At 42.3% G+C, this 22,852-nt stretch overlaps 1 protein-coding gene across 8 annotated transcripts in view; it reads left to right on the top strand.

Moving 5' to 3' along the window:
* Positions 1-22,852, top strand: part of Rbfox2 (RNA binding fox-1 homolog 2) — a 240,760-nt gene that overhangs the window by 198,721 nt on the left and 19,187 nt on the right. For 5 of the 8 annotated variants that reach the window (XM_052160906.1, XM_052160905.1, XM_052160902.1 and 2 more), the window contains 7 exons: positions 3,584-3,730; positions 7,101-7,154; positions 15,114-15,206; positions 18,024-18,084; positions 21,022-21,075; positions 21,191-21,283; positions 22,551-22,683. In XM_052160906.1, coding sequence (XP_052016866.1) covers positions 3,584-3,730; positions 7,101-7,154; positions 15,114-15,206; positions 18,024-18,084; positions 21,022-21,075; positions 21,191-21,283; positions 22,551-22,683 — 635 coding nt within the window. The remainder of the gene's footprint in view (positions 1-3,583; positions 3,731-7,100; positions 7,155-15,113; positions 15,207-18,023; positions 18,085-21,021; positions 21,076-21,190; positions 21,284-22,550; positions 22,684-22,852) is intronic. The other 3 variants (XM_052160907.1, XM_052160903.1, XM_052160901.1) reach the window with 1 other exon arrangement.

Raw genomic sequence — 22,852 nt, 5'->3', positions numbered from 1 at the left:
ATAGGTATCTCACAGGAAATTACTTATGTCCCAGAAATGTATGAAAAGCTTCACTGTGGAGCTATCATTTCCCACCAAAATAGCTCCAACAATTGTGTTGCATGGACCTGCAGCATATGCCCAAGCAGGGAGAGCTCAGCATGGGAGAGCCTCCTTGACTGGGTGGTATTACTAAGGTTGAATGTGCACATGTCATCATTCTTACTGGACCATTCCTGTGTGTGTATGCAACCAGTACCAAAAGGCAGGATGAGATGCTCACAGGAACATTAATGTTAGCAAGCAGCAACTCAGATAAATTCTGTTTATTTATGCATTGGGATACCTAAAGGAAGGGCAGGCGGGTATGCAAGCTAGCACAGTGACAACTCTGGTGAGGACTAGAGTGGGCCCTGCTTCTTACTGTGATTTCATAGCTTTGTGAGTATGTTTTCTGATGATGATTCCTACAGCCCTGTCTGTAACGTCAGTTCTTGAGTGTCTCCCTGCGTGACTGTAAGTATACCTGGCACCTGCAGAGGCCAGAAGAGAGCCAGTGCCGGAATCCCTGGACATGGAGTCCTGGACATGGAGTTACAGAGGGTTGAGAGCCATCATGTGGGTGCTGGGAACCAAACTCAGATCTTCTGCAAGAGCAACAAGTTCTCTTAACCACTGAGGAATCTCTCTAGCCCCTGAATTGTATATTTTTACTGATGTTAAATATTTGTTTATTTGGTTGTTTATTTAGTTGCTTGCTTGCTTGCTTGATGTATTTGAAACAGGGTCTCACTCTCTAGACCAGGAAGACCTCAAACTCAGAAATCTACCTGCCTCTTCCTTGTGAGTACTAGAATTAAAAGCCTGTACCACCACCACCATAGCCTTAAAAGACTTAAAAATTCTGGAAATGGCTGTCACTTTTTTCTAGAGTTAATAGTAAGTGTTCACTGCAGACTGCAAAATCAGCCACTGTAGCTACCTTCTAAAGTTTAGTCTTTAAGACAGAAAAGAGCCCTCAAGAACAACAGCTAAAAGCCTCCATCAGCAGCCTCTGAAGTAAGCATTGCTCCCTATTTACCCTGCCAGTGTGCATGCACCATGACAGGTTACATGGGCAGCACATGTAAGTCATATGTGAAACTGGCTTAGAGCTTGTAGAACAATCTTTTAATTTTGTATGGTGCACTGGCTTTCTGAAGATTAAATCTGGTGCTTTTAAGGTTTGAAGAAGTTTCTGTGATCCAGCTGTGAGAAAAAAGAGACAAATGGAAAAGTGCTTGAATACACTTTAGTTATGATTGATGCTTCTTGCTTTGACTGTGTGCTGGTACCCATGGTGCTATTTCATCTTTGCATGGAGTTTGTTTTTAGTCTGCCTTGTTGGCAGCTGAAAGCCTTAAACTTTTGCAAAGCATTGGTCTGTATGTAGCCCATCCCTTTTTTCTATTTTTTATGTCATATAAGCCATTACACATTTAAGGTACCTGCAAGGCCCATAGGAAATGAATTATAAAGCTGCCATCTTTAGATTAATACTAAAAAGCAAATGTTCATTCTAAGTTAATTCTTGATTATCCTTTATATTTAAGTCATTGATTTCATTTCAGTGTGGCTGCTAACATTTGAACCCAAATCTTCAGCCTAAGTACAAGCCAAGAGCCTTCCCATGTGCCCAGAAGAATCACTACACTCAGCCTGCCTCAAGTCAGACAAGAGTAGCTATCAGTCCTTAAGAGCATGCTGTTTTAATCAGCTCTAACTGTCAGGGTTGGCATGCACTATATATGGAATGATAAAAATATAAGGCTAAATTACCAGATGAGGACAACAAGGAATGTATCTATAAAATGTAAATGCCTATCAAATAGTGTTTATCAACTTAGGAACTTAGAGAACTTTGTGTGGGAAAAAAATAAATCAGATGTGTTAAGTTTGAAGGGGGTACCTAGGTGGGCCCATGCCCAGGTACCCCATCCCCTGAGGGACCAGACACACACAGACATGATATAGAATAAAGTTTATTCAGGGCAGAGAGAGATGGGGTAGTGGAGGCAGAGAGGCTTGGGCTGCCTGTGCAGTGCAGCACTGTGCAGGGACTCAGCCGCAGTAGCAGTAAAGAAAAAGGGAAAAAGGGAGGCGCTATTCAAATACATATACAGGTCATTGTTCCCGGGTTTTGGCACCAAATGTTGGGTTCATAAAAAGAGAGAGAGGTTTAGAGAATGATATAAGGCACCGTGGGGAAGGGGGTACCTAGGTGGGCCCATGCCCAGGTACCCCATCCCCTGAGGGACTAGACACACACAGACATGATATAGAATAGAGTTTATTCAGGGCAGAGAGAGATGGGGTAGTGGAGGCAGAGAGGCAGAGAGAGAGTAGAGAAGTGGAGGCTGGCCGTGACCACATGGAGAGAGGGAAGAGGGGCAGAGAGGAGAGAGTGCCAAGAGGCAAGAGGAGAGAGAGAGAGAGAGAGAGAGAGAGAGAGAGAGAGAGAGAGAGAGAGAGAGAGAGAGAAGAGAAGAGAAGAGAAGAGAAGAGAAGAGAAGAGAAGAGAAGAGAAGAGAAGAGAAGAGAAGAGAGGGAGAGAGGGAGGGAGGGAGGGAGGGAGGGAGGGAGGGAGGAGGGGCAAGCAGCCCCTTTTATAGTGGGGCTGGTCTACCTGGCAATTGCCAGGCAACTATGGGGAGGGGCATCCATGGCTGTTGCTAGGTAATTGTGGGGTGGAGCTTAGAATCCTAACACAGGTGGTGAAGTAGTCACAGGTAAAAGGTAGGCCTATTGAACTCTGGGTATGTGGTGACTGTTGCCTTGGCAACAGGCCTATAGGTCGCACTGCATACCCAACCCTGTGCATATGCTCAAAAAGACATAGTAAGATTTAAACGAAAAGGATGCTCTGTCACCATGGAAACAAACAGACCAGTGTGTTGTCTAATAGCCAGGGTCCCATAAAGCCTTAGAGTGGAAACATGAGGGTCCCTAATACCAGAAGCATCTAGAATTGAGTCAGAGAGAGATGAAAATAAAGATGAATTCAAAATAACAAGCTGCCTCGATTTTTAGGCAAATAGACTGTCATCTGTATGTTTTCCTGCATTCATAAGTAATATTGTTGCAGTACTTTTGACAGCAGCATAATAAACTCTAAAACCAATAAGAGGAGTAGAAGAGAGGGTTAAAGTTCTGCCTTATTGGTTTCCTTAAGAGTCTGAGGTGATTCAGTGGTCTCTTCAACCAACCACAAAGGATGCTTTGTTTTCAAAACAGAGAGGTCTCAAAATAGCAGGCTCTCCTCAGAGCCTGAGACAAGAACTATTTTTACATCTCTATGTGTGCTTCAGCAAACCACAGAGGGCCACTACCTGCACCTCATTTTGCTAATGTACTAAAAATAATCAGAAGACCCAAATTTTGTTTGCAGACTAGAAGCATTTGAATATCAATGGCACCTCTGTGCCTTCCTCCTCTAAAAGGACAGTTACCAGTGTTTGCTTGCAGATCTGCTCCACAGTCACTGCAGTGGGGCAGACATACACTCACATCATCTTAGGAGATCATTGCAGGTTTTCAATGTTCCTTGTGTTTCTTATTTCTTTAGCAGACAGAAGGTGGAGCACAGACAGACGGACAACAGTCACAGACACAAAGTAGTGAAAATTCAGAGAGTAAATCCACACCCAAGCGACTACATGTCTCTAATATTCCCTTCCGCTTCCGAGACCCTGACCTCCGGCAGATGTTTGGGGTAAGTCTCTGATATCTTTTTATGGATTTAACTAAAACAATTTAATTCACCAGAGGTACTACTAGTCATTAGGACTTCAGGGTAAAACCGTAAGGAAGTTAAGAGAGAGCCTTGAATCACTGTTGTTATCTGTATGGAAACCTTTCATAGTCACCTTACCTGCCGCAGACATTTGCACTTCTAGTTGTCACATAGACACACAAGCTACATGCAGCATTTGTCTAGGACTGAGGTGGTTCTTGTTTAAGACGTGACATCCACTGAGATGGCTACCTTCCTCACACACCAACCTTAGTAAACATGCTGGTAATATTCTTGGTTTCACTAGAAAAGCAAACATCCAGTCTTTTATAGCATGATTCCTAAACCTGTAGGTGCATTGGAAATCCTCTGGGGAGCCTCAAGAGTACTGCCCAGCCCAGGTGTGATTTAGCTGACCGAGTGCAGTGTGAACCTGTGCACTGTACAAGGTCCCCACAGGATTCTGTGTGTTTCTCAGTACAGTGACATTCTCCTGATCCGTCACCACCTTCCACCCTCACTGTTCTCCTTATTTCTCTTGTTGAGGATGATGAATGCAGCTCTCTACCTCTGTACTGTCTCGGGACATATGCAGTGCAGGTAATTCAGGTTTGCAGGTGGCTCCTTTTAAATGAGGCAGATAGGGAATGAGATTTTAAAGAGCCCAGGATCAAATCCTAGTTACTTAGGACCTTAGGAGATTCATGTCATCTCTTTTTAAACCTTGATTTGAAGTTGATATGAGATTAAATTTATATCTAAAAAATCTCTAACTTGAGTGTTTAGAAGAAAATGAAGCAACAACTGTAAAAGCAGGTCATACCCAGGGCTTTGTTTTCCATTCCTTCCTCCCTCAGTAGTGTCAAGGCCAGCATCTACAATATGCTGTGGAGCACTGGTTCCCTAACCATGAGCTCCTTCAGCTGTTATATCCTCCCCAAATCACCATCAAACGCAAAACTATAATAGCACGAATTCATGTTGCTGAAGGTGAATAGTTGTTAATTTTTTTTAAGCCTGTGTGTTGCTGTCTATTTTATTTTGGCAATTAACTTGACCTGGGACAAGAAATAGTCAATAGTTCCCTAAACATTTCATAAGGACAGCTGACTGCTCTGTCAGAACAGATGCCCTGCTCTGTATTGGTCATGCCACCTCACGGTGGCATGGCTCAGAGCCAAGTCTGTCACAGCTGAGTACCTGGATATACTTTTGCCACTAAAGAAAAGGTCAGACTTGAGGTATAATCTTGGGGTACTTAAAGAGCTGCACCACATAGCATGGTGCAGGCTGTATTCCATCTTCGGAGAGAAGAGAGCAGTATAAAGAAAGGACAGTACAGGGCTGAGCTCTTGTGGGTGAAGGCGTGTTCTGAGAGAATGGGTTGCTTGCTGTTCTTCTGACCATCAGAGAAGCAGAGACCTGGTCTTGAGTGTGGAAAATGGCAGGCAGGTTTCTCCTAAGCCAAAGGGATAGTGGCCTCCCAAGAACTGCCTAGGCCTTTCAGTGAGTCCCCAAAATGGCTCATACCTTTTCCTAAAGCATAAAGTGGGAATTTTCTTTTCTTTTTGAAAGACATCTAGGTGTCTCTTTTCTTCCACGTGGTTGATGCCCATCCTTAAACAGTAACCCTGGGAAAGAGCAGGAATCCACACTGCACCGTTAGCTCTGTGAACTTCCACCACACATACATCAGCCCTGTTCTTCTTAACCATAAAAAGAGGGCAGACCTTGATCCAAAAAAAATTTCTCTGAAAGAGCTGGGGAAATGACCCAGCTGTTAGAGCACATGCTGCTGTTACAGAGATCTAGAGTGCAGTTCCCAGCAACCACCCATGACTCCAGGCCCAAGAGTTCTAACACTGTCTTCTGGTCCTCAGGGGCACCCCCACAGCTGTGGGCATGCATGCACACACATAAACACACACACACAAATAACACAACCTCTATATAAAAGATGTTACAAGAATGCAAGGGAGGCGAGGCTGTGGTGGTGTGTGCCTTCAGTCTCAGAGCCAGAGAGGCAGAAGCAGCAGATCTCTGAGTTCAAGGACAACCTGGTCTACAGAGCAAGTTCCAGGGCAGCCAGGCTAGGACTTCAAGAGACCTGAGTTGGGGGGGCGGGGGGGTACTGCAATAGAAAAGGGTTTGAAAATGCTAACACTCCGTGTTAGTTCTTGGAAGCTAGGCATGGAATCTGAGTATGTCTTACTGATTGAGACACTGACAATTTAGTATGAAAACAGCATTTCTGGGTTATGTTTTTCTATTTTTCAGAGCTTTTTTTCCTCCAACCTCCAAACCTTATAATTTGGTTTGAAATTCAAATGAAGCAGCTAATGGGGGACAGGTCAGATGCAGTGCTGCCAAGGAGAAACCCACGGCCTCCCTCTCAGGCTGTGGCCTAGCAGGTTGTCCCACTAGCACCTCCTCCAGGCATAGCCCCTATGTGGGTGTACGTGAGCATAGAGCCTATTGGCTTTGTATCTTTTAGCTCTGAGATATTTAAATAATTATTGAACAGATTGGTACTTAGAAATATTCCTGATATCTGTTACAGAACTATTAAAATGGCAAATAAGTGGAATCATCCCTTTATGTCCAAATGTTTTAAGTGTGACATAATGTTGTGTCACATATAGAAATTATTGGGGTCAGTCATCCACAGTTTCAAAAGACAAGAGCAGTGTGTGGCATGCATCTGGTGCCATGTCTGTATAAAGCATAGGCAGCCGTGGTTGATCTCTATTTTCTGTTTTCTTTTTCCATTTTGTTTATATTACCTGAATTTTGTACAATTTTTAAGGGAGGTGGGACAGTAGCCGACCTCCCTGACAATGTACCCATTCTGCTTGGTAAGATAGAATGTTTTTTACAATCGAGACAATAAAATAAGACAGTAGTTAGAAAGGGACCAGGCAGCCGGGCGGTGGTGGCACATGCCTTTAATCCCAGCACTTGGGAGGCAGAGGCAGGCGGATTTCTGAGTTCGAGGCCAGCCTGGTCTACAGAGTGAGTTTACAGAGAAACCCTATCTCGAAAAACCAAAATAAATATATATATATATATATATAAATAAATAAAAAGGACCAGGCCTTGGCCACACTGACTTGGTCCCCAGACAGTGGCTTCAACTGGTAGACGTGGATGGCCTGAGGGAATGAAAGAACCACTGGCCCTGCCCCCGGCAGTGTGGCTTTCAGAAGCTTACTTTAGGTCTCCTGAGAGGTGGAACTTGGAGTTAAATGAGCACTAGTTCAAAGAAGAAAAAAGCTGACCCCTTCGTAAGAGAGGCTTTGTTAGCTTTAAGGCTAACCTTAAATAAATGTTTCTGTTTTTGTCTCTGCAGCAGTTTGGCAAGATCCTAGATGTGGAAATAATCTTTAATGAGCGCGGCTCCAAGGTAAGCCCTGTGTCTGCATCTCATGCAGCTCCCCTAAGACTTGTTTCATTGGAGCAGGGCACAGAATTGGGGCCCACGCTGCACAAGTCTACCAAGTGTCCTCCTTGGGTTAGGGTCTCCAGAAAGAGGCTGTTGACATTGAGAGAAATTAGAGAGGAGTGAAGCAGTTCCAAGGACAGAAGGCAGGTTCCTCAACCAGCCTGGGCTGCCTTAAAAGAGGAAACAAGTCAGCTTGGGAAGTAAATGCCTAGATGTGCTGAGAAGAAAGCCGTGAGGGCTTTCTCTCACTCAGCCAACTCACCTGTTCTCTTTGGAATAAATTTTGTCAAGTCTCCTCCCATAGTAGTGAGGTGCTCTGTCTCCTGGAGTCACAGCCCAATAAATAAGTGAGCTTCAGGGTGCAGCCGCTCCAGGCTCACAAAGTTAGGTGTTATATTTACTAATGAGAGTAGTATTGCTTTGAAAGCAGCTTTATCTAGTTTCTACCGTGTTCTGTGTAGGGCTTACATTTCTGTCTCAATTGTTTTCCTTGTTGAAGAGTGAATTTAAAACTAATTTTTATTTGGTCATATCTGCCTCTTTCAAAATAGCTCTTGGCCATGATTGAAGTCCTAAGATCTAATTTAAGGAAAAGCTGAATGCAGTAAATGAGTTAACATTTACCTTTTCAGTCCACTGCAGATGCCTGTGCTTTAGTAGTTGCTAGCCCTCACCTCCCGCCCACCTGCACAGACGCACACATGCACACTGTTCCGAAGCCTCAGTATTCTTGCCTCCCGAATATAGTGTCGGATGACTGGTATTTATTCATTGTTAAAGAGATAACTATACTTTAAGCTTCCAGCTTTCAGTTAAAACAAACAGAAAAAAAGATTAATATGTCTATACAGACCTTCCTCCAGCATTTAACCTGGTAAGTGTCTTAGAGTCTGTTCACTAACCCATAAAACTTGTGATGCTCGTACTTCTGAACATTTATTTTTATTAAGCATTTAGCTACAAGTGGGAAAGGACCCATGGCCTTGAGGTTGGAGCACATGAATGAAGGTGAAAGTGAGGTCAGTAAGGGTGGTCCTTGATCACACTGGTTATCCAAAGTAGTTAACTGAGACATTTGTGGGTTTAAGTTGTGTGTACTTCACATAACCTTTGTTAAGCTATCCCACTCGGAAGGCCAGTGCAAGTGCCCAGGCACTAAGGAACTGCTCCTCACAGAAAAAAAGGATTGAAATCTTGTGAAGCAAGGGAAATTGATCTTTCTAAAGGCTTTTCGATGACTTCAGGATTCACCTGCTACCAATATTTAATCTCACCTTAACCAGTTACCTCTCCCGAGTAATTTAATTTTAAAATAATTGCACCCGCCTGCCTTTTATCCCCTGAGGACTCTAGAGCTGTGTGTTGCCTCAGTAGCTCTAAGTAGTGTCTTCACTTGCTGTCTTTGGCAGTGGCAGTATAGACACTGCTAACTGGCAGGTGTATCCAGAGTGAAGCAGAGAATTCAGAATCACCCTGGTCCTGCATCAGGGCTGGGAAAACCCTGGATGGGACCTTTGAACCCCACTCCAAAGCTTTCAAAAATGTGATTGTGGAGTCAGACTCCTAATGTCTCCTTTGGGATCCACCTAAAAGAAAGAATAAACTTTTCCTTTCTTTTTTCTGTTTGTTTTGTTTTAGGTTTTTGGATTTTTTTTTTGTTTTGTTTTGTTGAGACAGGGCTTCGCTATGTAGCCCTGGCTGTCCTAGAAAATTCTCTATGTAGACCAGGCTAGCCTTGAACTCACTGAGATCCACCTGTCTCTGCCTCCCAGCACGCTGGGATAAAAGGCATGCACTGTAACACCTGGTTTCTCATTTCTTTTATATATTTGGAGTTGATTATAAAATTTCAGAAAGACTTTATTGTGGTACTGTGGTTTTAGCAATTGCCCTGCCCTGGCTTTTAAACAGAGTGTTTTCTATGCAGAAATTAGCTTTCTTAAAATTTTTAGGTAGTAATGAAAAAAATGTAGTCATAAATAAGTCTGAGATAAGTGATAGTGACATGTAAATTACTGTTTAACCAAATTATGCTAGAGGAGAAAAATACCCTCTGCTACCTATGCTGGGTCTGGAGGCCAGGACCTTCCCCCCTGAAGCACTTGGCCAGTGGGCTACATCTCCAAGCTGTCTTCTTTAGAGTGAGTTAATTTGGAAAGGTGGTGAGCAATGGTCTCTGCACCCTCTGCTCACCCTCTCTAGCACTTCCTGGAGGGTCTGTTGTGCTCTACAAAGCACTGATTGCCTCCTGTTTCACTGTTACCTTTTGCTTTGCCTGTCCTTTGAATTATGCAAAGAATAATAGGCTGTAACACTATTTCTTACTCTGTGTGAATTGATTGTCATTTTATTCTTTTCTCTATAAAAGCAGCTGTGTCTAAAAATTCTGAGCAATTGAAACAAAAATAGTCTTTGCCTTTTAAAAATGTATAAATCAAATATGAGAATACTCCTGACCCTACAAAAGAGCTCATTTCCCCAAAAGGAATCTAGAAAAGTGTGAGTTGTACATAGCTTTCAAGAGTCTCAGACTTCACTAGTAACAGCAGGGTATTGAGATAATCGTGAGGTAATTTAGGTAGACTGATGATTTGTTTTAGATTAGCCCAAGTTTATTCCTGTTATCTTAACAGCTATCTGTAATACCCCTGTCTTCCTCAAAATGTCTCATTTAAATAATAAACTACAGTATTACTCTCCTTGTAGGTTCTTTAAAGCATCTTTTTAGAGGAAAAGCAGGTTCTTAATGAGAAGTAGAAGTCAAAAGTAAACATAACAGAGCGTGTCCACCGTGAGTCTGATTTTTATTTCCACCCTGGTGTCTCACGGACTCTTCAGCAGAACCCTGAGTGATGGCTCCCAGGATCTTGAGCTGGTAGACTGTGCTAGCAGCAGCCCGTGCCCAAGAACATTCTCCTGTGTTCATCCCACTATTGAGGGGACCTCCCACTCTCTTCACTCACTGCCACCAGCTACGAGGCAGCTCTGTGTTGGCTGCCGTGTGTGTTGACTTGTGCCAGAGCTGCTCTCCTTCCTTTTCTCAGGTGGATCCCTCAGGACAGGCTGGAGTGTGGGCAGATGCGCACTCTTCTCTTCCTCGGACACAAGACCGAGGCTCTGGTTTCTTGACCATTGCTTTGGCTTTTGATTTCACTTGAAGAGAAATTATTTATTTCTAAGTATGGTCAAAAGATTTTCTTTGAAGAATGCTAAGTGGGCCTATATGATTTTCAGTAAGATTGATAGATAATGATGACATGAAATGTTTTCTACTGTACTTAAAACTGAATTAACAATATGTATGTCCAGAAGGCTTCATTTATTTTTCTTGTTACCACTTTATGGGTTTTAGTTGGCTTTTTCTTTCTTTCATTTATTTTTTAATTTCTGTGTTCTGGCCATACCCAGGAGATCCATCTGCTTTTGATTTCTCCCTTTAAAGTTACATGGTAAATTTTCTTTCTCATTCTTCTGAGATGGAAAAATTCAAAAATGATACAAAATTTTAAAATATACATATATATTTTATACTGTTTATCCTATTGCTTGTTACATATTATTACAGCCTGAGGCCAGATCAAAAGGTAACAGTTACTCTGCTCCTGTGTGTCATGATAAATGGGTGTCAAGGCAGGAACAAACACACTATTCTTCCTATGGAAGTTGGACCTTAGCCACGCACCTAACATGATACTCTGTTTAAGTACAGTTAAAACAGTTGGGAAGCAGCCAATGCAACCCTAGCAATTTTGTTAACATTGACGGAACTGAAAACTCTAAAGCAAGTATGTCGGAACCTGTGTTGTCCGCTGTGGCACCACTAGTTGGAAACATGAAGGAGTCTAAACTGAGATTTGCACTATACACACACTTGAGACTGCAGAGGGCTTAGCTCAGAGAGCACACTAGGACCTGTGCATGGGTAGGGTGTCCTAGAGCTGTCACATTGAGATGACAAGACATGACATACACTGGGTTGATCTCCCTCTGTTATTTTAATGTGACTATCAAGATTTAAAGTATATGTAGCACACATGGTTCTGTTGGGTAGTGTTAGTGTAAGCAAATGTGGCAACTTTTCCTAATGAAAAGCAAGTTTACTTTTTGTTATCTGTTTTCATTATGGGGGTTAAATAAAAATCATTGCCCTACACACTTGAACTAAGAATTTAATAGTAAATTGGGTGTGGTGGTACACACCTTTAATCCCACTACTCTGGGAGGCAGAGGCAGGCAGAGTTCTGAGGCCAGCCTTGTTTACATAGAGAGTTCTGGAACAGCCGGACTATGCAGGTGGTAATCTTGTCTCAAAAACAAACAAACAAACAAAAAGATCTTGTGAGTATTACCTGTATTACAAATTATATGATATATTTATTATACTAATGACTAGTGCAGGTTCTGCTCTATATTTCAAAATTAACTCATGCTCTTTTTTATTTTGACTGCTCAAGTAAAATGTGTTGAGTTTAGACACGGTTTTAATTTTTCCCCCTTAAGACTGGAAATACAAATTGAATTTACTCTCAGTTCATTTTTGAAGGATAGAGAAGTACATTAAAGCCTGATTTTCTGGAGCAGGTTTTCCTGGGGGTGACCCTTATGCCCAGAGAAGCTGAAGCTATCTATAATCCCTGCCTTGCCCTTCTGGGCCTCCAGAGGATATCTGCTGCGACTGGACTATGGCCCCCTGTTTTCAGGACCAGTATGAGTGGCCTGGCCTTTCTGAAGCTGCTGTTACTAGATTCTGGGGTCAGACTCTCCTTTCCTTTATAAATACCAATACTGTGAGGACCTGGATTATCACGCTTATCTCCTCCCTACCTTGAAATCATTTCATCTAATTGTATTTACAAAATCCCTTTTACCTTGCAAGATAAACATATTCTGTGGCTTCAGGGATTAAGAAATGAGGAACTTGGGGGTGGTGAACAGTACTCTGCCTGCACAGGATCTGTTTTTCTTCAAAGAATGAAATCTTACCTCTGTTTCCTATTAGAGAGCCCCAACCATCAAGAGACCCTGTTCCTCCTTTCACCAAGGAAGACTTGCTGGAAACACTGGTTTAGTTTGATATCTGTGGTATCTTGACTAGCATTTCCTTTAGCGTTTGATCATCTTAGAATATAAAACACTTTAATACAGACAGTTGAAAATGTAGTTTTTCCTTCAACTAGTCATTATTGGGAAAACCTAACATAGATATGAATGTTAAACTTTGTCATTTGCAGATCAAGAATTGTCCCTGCCTGTAATACCATGTCTGTTCTTTGACATAGTTACTATGTTGCTGGTGTCTCATTCACATATCCCAAAAGAGAAGATATCAGAGTCATTCCTCAGTTGGATTTGAAAAAGAAATGAGGACTTGCAAAATAATGTCACTGAGTAAATAGAGTCCCCACACAGACTGGCTAAGTCTGAGTTTTGATTTCCTTACCACTAACTGGATGTCAGAGGGTATTTCCCTCTCATTTGAAATCATCTCTTTCCCTTTAGAGTGAATCTACTGTATCTGCCCTTATGCTGCCCTGTTCCCCATAGTTGTACTAGAACATGTATATACAGTTTGGATGGACAGTGCATATAGGCTGTCACAGTGTATAAACCAAGTGTGCATTTTCACATAAACTTTAGAGTCAGCTTACAATTTATTAGCTTAACCAAAGACATACGAGTTATGACTCTGAGAATCAGTTGGAATATAGTTTATAGTTCTTCTCAGGTTCATAAGACAACTCGGGATGTAGAACTGGAAAGGTGAGTCAACAGGTTATAGGTGTGTTATGTTTGGTTCCTAGGATGCAAGTCAAACAACTCACAGCCTCCTGTAAACCCAGCTCCAGGGGGACCTGATGCCTCTGACTTTCTCAGGCCCCTGCACCTAATGTGTGCACAGACACACAAAAGTAAAACCCTCCCAAACTCATCCTCACTCTTCCTGACCCTTCTTAAAATCTTGCCTGCCAATTCGTAGATTCTTGGGTAGAAGAATTGGCTTCTTGTCCTCAGAGTCTGTTTATCTTCAGAGAAAAGAAAGACACTGGCATCCTTCATAACTTGCCTTTAGTACCTCAAGGTTGTCAAAGTGGCTACAATATGTTAATATTACATTTGTTTCTGAAAATACTTTCCTATTACTATTTTCAACCAGTGTATATATTCTGTAAGAGAGTGCAAAAAAGTTGCCCAAGTATTCCACCACAGTAAACATTCATTTTTCCTCTGTCCACAGAGCATGCCGTCCTATGGTATTTGTAGTGGTACACAGGTGTGGGCAGAGATCATTTATTAGAGACTTTCAGACACTACCTCCCCAACACGACCAGTTAGATTGCTAAGGGATCGTTCCACCCTTGCTTTTGTAAAGATCTGTTTGGGTTTTTGTCGTTGTTTTTGTTTGTTTTGGTTTTGTTGTTTGGTTTGATTTGATTTTGGTTGTTTGAGACAGGGTGCCTGTGTATAGTCCTGGCTCTCCTGGAACTGCTCTGTAATCAGACTGGCCTCAAACTCAGAGATCTGCCTGTCTCTGTCTCCCTAGTGCTGAGAGTAAAGGAGTACACCACCATTTCTGGCTCTGTAAAATCTGATTAAGATGGGGTTTTATATATGGAGGCATGCCAGTGCTGTTAGGCTTCAGTGACTCCTCAGAGAATCCAGAGAGTTCCCCTTTACAGGTGTAAACTGCCTGAGAAATGACGTAGTTATAGGTGTAGGGGATGGGTACTTAATGAGGTAGTCATGTATAGTCTTGCTGTCATCACATGGTGAGTGAGCTGCCCCTGGGAATAGCAGAGGGTACAAAAGTTAGACCCTGGCCCTTTTGTTTGTCAGCTCTGTCTTTGTATTCGATACAGGGCACATTATACTAACCCTGACCTGCGTGGTAGCTGGTGCATTACCTCCTTCACGGCGTCTTCCCTATGGAACAGTGGATAACCAGTTTCTAACATTCCTCACTCCTGATGCTTGTTCACTGATTATTCCTGCTTTTCCTCCTGGAGGAAAAAATCACTAATTTGCCTTCAACAGCAGAGATAGACATCAACAGATGTATGATATAGGTAGTTTTCTAAAATTCAGCTATACACACATTTTCCATAAAGTGCCAATCTGACTGTTTAAAATTGTTGCTGAAGAAAAATCCTAGTTGTTCATTTCTGGTGAGAGTTACGCTTGCTTACACAGCTGTTACCCACAGAACTAAGCTTCACTACTGTCTTAAGTTATCCTACTCCCAAAAGAAAGTAGTGTAAGACACAGGTAACACTGTGCCTTACACTAACCCCTTTATATCTCATTATGTAACCTTGAATGTAAGTTTTTACACAGCAGCTAGTGGAGAAGTATAGATTTCTGGGTCAGAGAGTCAGTTGAGAGAAAAACAGGGTCTAGAAAGATAGCTCAGTTTGTAAAGTACTTCGCTTGCAAGCATGAGGACCCGAGTTTGATCCTCAGCACTCACATTAAGAAAGAAGACATATATAGAGATGGCCTGTTGGAGCAGTGAAGACACTGCTTCTATCTCTGCCCTGCCCTCCACCTGCACCAGTGCATACATGTGCACATAATAATAGCTTTATGGTTTGGTTTGGTTTTGTATGTTCAGATTTTTGGTTGAATAGTTTGACCTGAGTAACTTCCTACCTTAATCTTGATCTGGCCTCACGTATGTTATATTTTATTTTATTGTTATTATGATTAATTAAGTTACTGTTATTATTACAGTTCTTTATCCTTTTATTGGGTTTAAATTTCCCTTTACAAAATATGCATGGATCAAAAATGTGCCTTTGGAAGAAATTGCTGGTGTTAGTTGTGCTGGCGTCACTTCATACTGTGATGTTTTCTGTTGACCAAGAGATGAGTATTTCAATATAACGATGTGCATGTTTTCCCCCCTTCTCCCGCTGCATGCAGGGATTCGGGTTCGTAACTTTCGAGAATAGTGCTGATGCAGACAGGGCCAGGGAGAAATTGCACGGCACCGTGGTAGAGGGCCGTAAAATCGAGGTGCATGTCTTCAATAATTCAATTTCTTGTTTATAGTTTTCTTTGTGTACTGCCTCACTTCACCTTTGGACCCCTGTCTTGTCCATGTGTGCACTCTATCTGTGTGTGCACTCTGTCTGTGTGTGCACTATGTGTGCACTCCTGTCCGTGTGTGTGCACTCTCTCTGTGTGTGCACTCCTGTCTGTGTGTGTGCACTCTCTGTGTGTGTGCACTGTGTGTACACTCCTGTCTGTGTGTGTGCACTCTGTCTGTGTGTGTGCACTCCTGTCCATGTCTGTCTTCGCCTCCTTGCTCTACACTGTAAAAGTAACAATCCTGTCGGCTTCTCCCTTGCTCTTGGTTGTTCGAGGGTTAATTTGGAGGGTGGGGAATGTGTGCTTACCTGTTTTTCACTCACTTTTCCCCCCTCTTCCAAAATGTTCATCCTTCTGCTCTCTTGATTTTTTTTTCCTTTGCTTCAGTTTGCAAGACTCTGAATTCCTATAATGAGGCCTAAGCAAAACTAACTTCAAAAATGTCTAGAAACTATCTAGCTTATAGCATTGTATCTTGGAGGCCAGTTCCCCTCCAAGTGTGTTTGATAAGTGTGACTAGGTGATTATAGCGGTTGGGGGGGGAGGGGTCAGAATCCAAAACTCTTGATAGTTTTAAATTTTACTTAATACTGAGAACTTCGAGGCTTGATTCCAAAGTTGACAAATAGCAGTTTCAACAAAGGGTTCAAGGGCAGCTGGTGGCACTGATGGACAGTTGTTGTGATTGTGAAGTCAGCCCTGGGTTCACCAGTATAGAGTGACTAATAGATTGAAGGTTAACTGGCTCCTCTCCCCTTTCCCAGTTTTTTAAAGTATTAAATATAAAAGCCACCATTTGAGTAAGATGTCTGCATATTTTGCTTTTTTTCCCCTTTCCAATGGTTTAGCATTTAGGGCCCTTCACTTGCCTCCCTCTTTCCATGGTAACTATACACAATGCTGGCGGTGCCCATTGGCGGTAAGTGAATTGAAAGTGCTAGAGAAGAAGCTTTTAAAAAATGTAATCACAAAACAATTAAGAGAGAAAAAGTCCATCTGCCATCTCACATTAACACTACCAGATGTGGTTTGACTTGCTTCTCTTCCTTCCCGCCCCTTTTATTTTCACTGCTGTGGGGTGATGTCGCCTGGACTTTGGATGTACATCCTGTCTTGTGGCAGTCTGAGCTGTTTGGTTACTGACTTCATGGTGATTTTTTTTCCCCTTGCGCATCTTACTCAGAGTTACTGAACTCCAGTTTGGCTGGTTTTATTAATGCACTCTGCCCCCTTCCCCAACCCCATGCAGCTCTTTCCTGCTGACACCCTCCTCATGTTCTCTCCTATTCTCCCCTTCCACTATGTTCAGTTTCCCTGACTTCCCATTCCCGCCCCTTCCTTTCTTCCTGTCTGGAGCTGTGGGTGTCTCTTGCTGACTGGTAGTGTCTGCTTGGTTCTGGCTGGTTTTCCTTTGAGTTGCTTGGTGGCTCACTGCTCTAGCAGCTGGTTCAAGCCTCCTCCATTCCAGCCTTGCTGCTCACCTTCCCTCTTCTTTCCGAGTTGTTTCTTTTCTTTGTGTGTGTTAACTGCATGCTCTCAATCTCATTGTTGTTGTCTCACATTCTTTCTTTGTAAATGTGAAATGTTTACATTATCTGGTGGTCAAACTAGAGTAAATGGAGTTTCAAGCTGTCTTCACACAGGAAGGGGGAGAGGGTCATAAAATATATCTGATGTCTTTAAATTCTACTTTTACCCAAAATTGGTCTTCTTAACATAAAGCTACTACAATGTATATCCCTAGAGGCAAAGTAAAATGACCTTGGTAGCACACGCCTATAATCTAAGCATTTAGGAGGTTGAGGTAGGAGAATCACAGATTTGAGACTAGCCTGGCTACATAGCAAATTCTAGACTCACCTGAGCTTCCTAGTGAGAATTTGTTTTTAAAAAAAAAAAAACAGATGAGACATATTTCTATTTCATAATATCCAAGCTCAAGGCAAGCTGTGGGTGAGTTTATGATGAGGCTCTCAAGTTGGTCCTGGGGCCACCCACAGTGCCCTGGCTTCTGCTGCTCCCCTCCTTTCTCCTTACTTTAGCTTGGAGAAAGCCTCATACATGCTCCTCATGGGGTAGAGGACCACAAGACGGGAGAACTAAGCAGTCACTCTTCACTGCTGAGCACCTGTGCCAAAGACCCTCAGAAACTTCATCTTAAATGACTATTCCATGTGATCTAGAAAAGTCAGGATGGTCCTACAGACTGCCACCATGGGAATCTTTAGTTCCTCTGTTTATTTGCTAATTCCAAACAGTTAAAACCAAAAAAAAAAAAAAAAAAAAAAAAAAAAACCAAACAAAAACAAAAAACAAAAAAGATGTAGAACATCAGAACAGGATATGACATTAGCATCATGGCTCAGGTGGCAAGCCTCTGTTTTATTAACAAGCTTCAAAGTTCTTTTGTAGACATATTTGTTCCTATTTCCTGTTTTCCAAATTGTCCTCAGTAAAGAGACATCTTAAGGTTGTACAGAGAACTTGTAACTGCACAGTTTCTCTGCAGTGCTGAAATGTAGAACAGCCATAGTTTTCTATTTGGAGACCAAGAAACTACATTTTACTCTTGTTAGCCTCATTTAATAAACACATTAAAATTCTATGAATATGATATTGTGTTATTTATCTATATGCTATCAAAATTTTACTTTTTAAATTGTGCACTGTGTTACTGGCTGAGCAGTGTTGTGTCCCCTAACGTGTCTCTCCCCGACCCTCTTGTCTGCTCATTATTTTTAGGTGAATAATGCTACAGCACGGGTCATGACCAACAAGAAGATGGTCACACCATATGCAAATGGTGAGGAGTTACAAGCTGCCTTGGGGAAACCTTTGTTCTTACGTAGATATATGAAGTTTTTGTGACTTCCTAGGACCATCAGCTCAATTCACATTTGACCTCTTAGAAAAATGTTTTATCTTTACAGATTATTTTTTTCCCTTAGAATTAAGCTAAGCTTTTAACTTACAAAGGTGTTTTGTTCTCATTAACTTTTTTATTTATTTATGTATATGAATACACTGTAGCTATCCACAGACACACCACTAGAGTGCATCAGATCTCATTTCAGATGGTTGTTAGCCACCATGTGGTTGCTGGCAATTGAACTCAGGTCCTCTGGAAAAACAGTCAGTGCCCTTAACTGCTGAGACATCTCTCCAGCCCTCTCATTAACTTTCTACACAGTATGTGCCACTTGAAGAAGCTACTTGCTAAAGCAGATGAGGTAGCCCATAAGCACCTACCTCCTCAGTCTGTAGCTCCTTGTAACATGGGAATTGCCCACAGATCCTTGGAGACCCAGGTATGATTTTCTACTGATTCCTCTTCACCTGGGTGTGAGGAGTGATTAGTGAGAAGGAAAACCTAGCTTCTTTTATAATTCTAGATTCTTTGCTTTCCCTAAGACCTGTCAGTAATGACCATGGGGCTTTAGGGTGTAGCTTTTTATTCTTTGATGACAAGTTATATAGTGAGTCTAATAAACATTTGTGAGAATGGGATTTTCAGTGATGGACTGGAAAGGGAAAAAGCATTAACCCATGCAAGCCTGAAATCTTGAGTTCAGTAACCGGAACCTATGTGAAAATCCATGTGTGCTGGTCCACATCTGTAATCCCATGTATGGTGGTCCATATCTGTAATCCAAGCACCTTAGGCAAAAGTTTGGGCCAGCTAGCCTGAAATATGCCCTGGCAGAAACAAGAGGCCTTGCTTCAGCAACAGGAAGAGGAGGACTGACTTCAAGAAGTTTTCTTCTCATCTCCACCACCCTTCGTAGCACACACACACACACCTATACTCTAAACACAAAATAAGTTTAAATTGTTTTCTAAAGTGCAGAACTTAGGGCTGAAGTAACAGCTCAGGTTAGCTGATCTTGCAGAGGACCCAAAATCAGTTCCCAGCATCCATGTCAGGTGACTCTGAACAACCTCTAACTCTAGCTCTGGGGATGAATGTGTGCGCACTCATGCACACAACCTGAGCATTTTATTCATTTTGGGAGGCATGTGTAGGTCAGAGGGCACCCTAAACCTTCATAAGTCTGTTCTCTCACCATTTGGGTCCCAGGCCTCAAACAGTGGTAAATGCTTTTACTCACTGAACCATTGTGTTGGTTGATCCTCAAGAGCATTTTTATTAGAATATGAGATTGAGATTGGCTAGAGAGTTATTTCAGCTAGATAACGGTGGCTCATGCCTATAACCTTGGCACTAAAACAGGAGAATAATGAGTTCCAGAGCACATAGTCTGGGCTACATTGGGCCTGGTAAGTAATTAAGACACTTAACTCCAAGCCTGATGACCTGAATTCTTCCACACCAGCTTCTGTATATCGTCCTCTCACTAACACACACACACACACACACACACACAGGGAGGAAGGGAGAGAGAGAGGAAGAGAGAGGGTTGGAGGGAGAAGGAAGAAAAATCTGTAACTTCGCTATAACTGGCCTTTCCTTCTCTCCATTCCTATATTCCTAGCAATGGCAGTGGCTAGGGAGAGAAATGGATGAAGAGCCACCCCCTCCAGAAAGTGCAATGGCAGGGTGTGTTTCTTCTTGTATATAAAAGTCAATATCTACTTCTTAAGTTCTTATATAGCATTCTACTCACAACTAGGGAGGTAACATGCATTGCTTGCTCACAAACAATACTTGGCATATTATATACATATTATATACTGTAAGTATATAAAGAATTAGAATGTTGAAGCTGAGCAATGTCAGGGTACGCCTTTAATCGCAGTACTCAGGAGAAGTAGGACACCCAAGTCTACACAAAGAAACTGAGAAACTGTGTCTCAAAAAAAAAAAAATCCAATATAGTATTTGGAAACTCAACATTTCTAAATCTTGAACTTAATGTCTAGTCTGATATCCTTCGGAGTCTTGAGTAACATGCTCATTAAAATGTTAATTATAAATTAAAACCTGAAGCCATGCACAGAATATGGGAATGAACTTCACATTTCAATCCTGCCTTTGTTTCCCTCTCTACTTGGTAAACCCCAATTTTTACTCTGAAGGGAGATTTCCATTTATACACAAAACTTGTTCGGTATAACTGCATATGCCATCAAGTTCCAGGTTGGTTTGGTTTTTGAGACAGGGTTTCTCTGTGTAACAGCCCTGGCTGTTCTGGAACTTTGTAGACCAGATTGACCTTAAACTCACAGGCTCACCTCTGCCTCCCGAGTGCTGGGATTGAAGGCATGTGTGCACCGCTGCACCTGGCTCTGGGTCAGATTTTAATTCAGTCTGAAGGTGCCTTTGTGAAGCGTCTAGTGTAACAACTGTTAAGGTGGCATGTAAGGAAGTGTGTTGGCATGTGGTAGGGTACCAAATGATAGCTGTTCTGATTTCTTTCCTCCTAAGCTCAGAGCAGGCCCTCTCAGGACAGTTCTGAGCCCAGTCTGCCAAACTCCACAGTGTATTTCTGGTTCCTCTTCTTCACACTCCCTCTCCATCTCCTCCATTTTGTTTTTCTGTTCTAGTTAGTCTGATTCTGTGATAAAACAGACAAAAAGCAACTTTGGGGGGCCACAGCTTTGCTTTATCATTAAGGGAAGTCAGGGCAGCTTTCAAGCAAAAACTGTAGAGGGTGCTGCTTAAAGACTATACCATTACCCTTTCCTGTAAACTCTGACCTGGGATAGGAGGAAAAACAGCCCCAAGGTGCCTGAAGCCAGCTTGACCTGCACAGTTCACCCCTGTCCTCTTCTGTTTCAGGCTGGAAGTTAAGCCCAGTAGTTGGAGCTGTGTATGGCCCTGAGTTATATGCAGGTACTAGTACTCTGCTTTCCTGTCTGCTACTTAATGGCACCTGTTGTTTCTTATTTGGCTATGTCTTTGTAACCTTTGTGGGGTTTGTTTTTTGTTTTGTTTTTAATGCACTTAGCATCCAGCTTTCAAGCTGATGTGTCCCTGGGCAATGAGGCAGCTGTGCCCTTGTCAGGAAGAGGAGGCATCAACACTTACATCCCTCTAATCAGTAAGTAGCCTACACTGACCTGCTGTGGGTTTTGACTGTTGCCACATGTGCTAGTCCGGTCTGTTTTTGTTCTAGCATAATGCAGAACTGGTGGAAAAGAACCATTCTTGAGAGAATAATAGATACCACAATGCCCTGTTTTATGTAACTCACACTAGAAGCATCCACAAAACGAAAATCACTGGAAAGTGTACAGATGAACATGTAAATATCCATCTGGATGTGATCTTAAGGATCATAAGGGCCAGGCAGTGGTGGTGTATACCTTTAATCCCATTTTGGGAGGCAGAGGCAGGTGGATTTCTGAGTTCAAGGTCAGCCTGGTGGTCTACAGAGTGAGTTCCAGGACAGCCAGGGCTATACAGAGAAACCCTGTCTCAAAAAAACCAAAAAAAAAAAAAAGATAAGGAGATCAGAAGATAAGAGCATGTGTGGCTACATTACTCTAGCCTGCTTGTCCAGCCCACTCCTGCAGTACCATCAACACAGTTCCAATGTCCGTGACAGGCCTTTCTTGCTGCTGTCACTTTTACCCAGGCCTGACTCTCCTGGCAAGAGGTGGAAGTAACCCAGATCCTGGCTACAGGGCAGCTGAGGAGGGTAACATTCCAGAGACCAGGCAAAGGCAGTGCAGCCTTTATTCCCAGCACTCAGGAGGCAGAGGCAGGTGGATCTCTATGAGTTTGAGGCCATTCTGGTCTACAGAACTAGTTCCAAGACAGCTGGGGTTACACAGAGAAACCTTGTCTTTTAAACTCCTGTGTATTCATCTATATTAAGGAAATTAAATGACAAATAAATTCTCTAAAAATTATTGTATGCCTTGGAGGTTAATACCATTAAAAATAGAAAGAAGTTTCATTTTGAGGAATAATTACTACATAATAACAGAGATGAAATTAATAGTTGACCAGTTAAAAAATTATATTAACTTGATTTAACTCAGCAACAGAAATTAAATTGTGTTCATCTTATCACAATAAGAATTTATCAGTTTTCATAATGACTGGAAAAACCTGGAAGAAACAGAGTAAACTCAAGATCTGTGACAAGTGAGGCATGGAGTCATTGTTGGTCATCCTATATCTCTTTCCATTTCTCCCCCAAGCCCCAGAGTCACTAGTGAATTAATAAGTATGCTTGCTATCTTTTCAGGAAAGATTTGGTGCCTGACTTTCTGCCTTTCCATTATTGATTCTCAGTCTAGCTTTGTACCAGCTCTTGAATGCAAGTTGAAATTTCTGTCATATTTTGGGTCTCCCTTTAGTTCCTGGCTTCCCTTACCCAACTGCAGCCACCACGGCAGCTGCTTTCAGAGGAGCCCATCTGAGGGGCAGAGGGCGGACAGTGTATGGTGCAGTCCGAGCAGTACCTCCAACAGCCATCCCCGCCTATCCAGGGTAAGCATTAGATTCCAAAATCGCCATTTCTAAAATAAGCAATTGGATACAAAAAGAAGGGAAGAAAGAGTGCTCTGGCCCTCCCTGATTTCTAGGATGTTGCTTGGCAGCATTAGGTGCTGTGTGAATATCTGCAAATTAATGGACTAAGGGCAAGAATCAAAATACA

Source organism: Apodemus sylvaticus, chromosome 17 (genome assembly GCF_947179515.1).
Source record: "Apodemus sylvaticus chromosome 17, mApoSyl1.1, whole genome shotgun sequence".
Taxonomy (NCBI): domain Eukaryota; kingdom Metazoa; phylum Chordata; class Mammalia; order Rodentia; family Muridae; genus Apodemus; species Apodemus sylvaticus.
The sequence above is the reverse complement of the archived record's forward strand: the minus strand, read 5'-3'. Positions and strand labels throughout refer to the sequence as shown.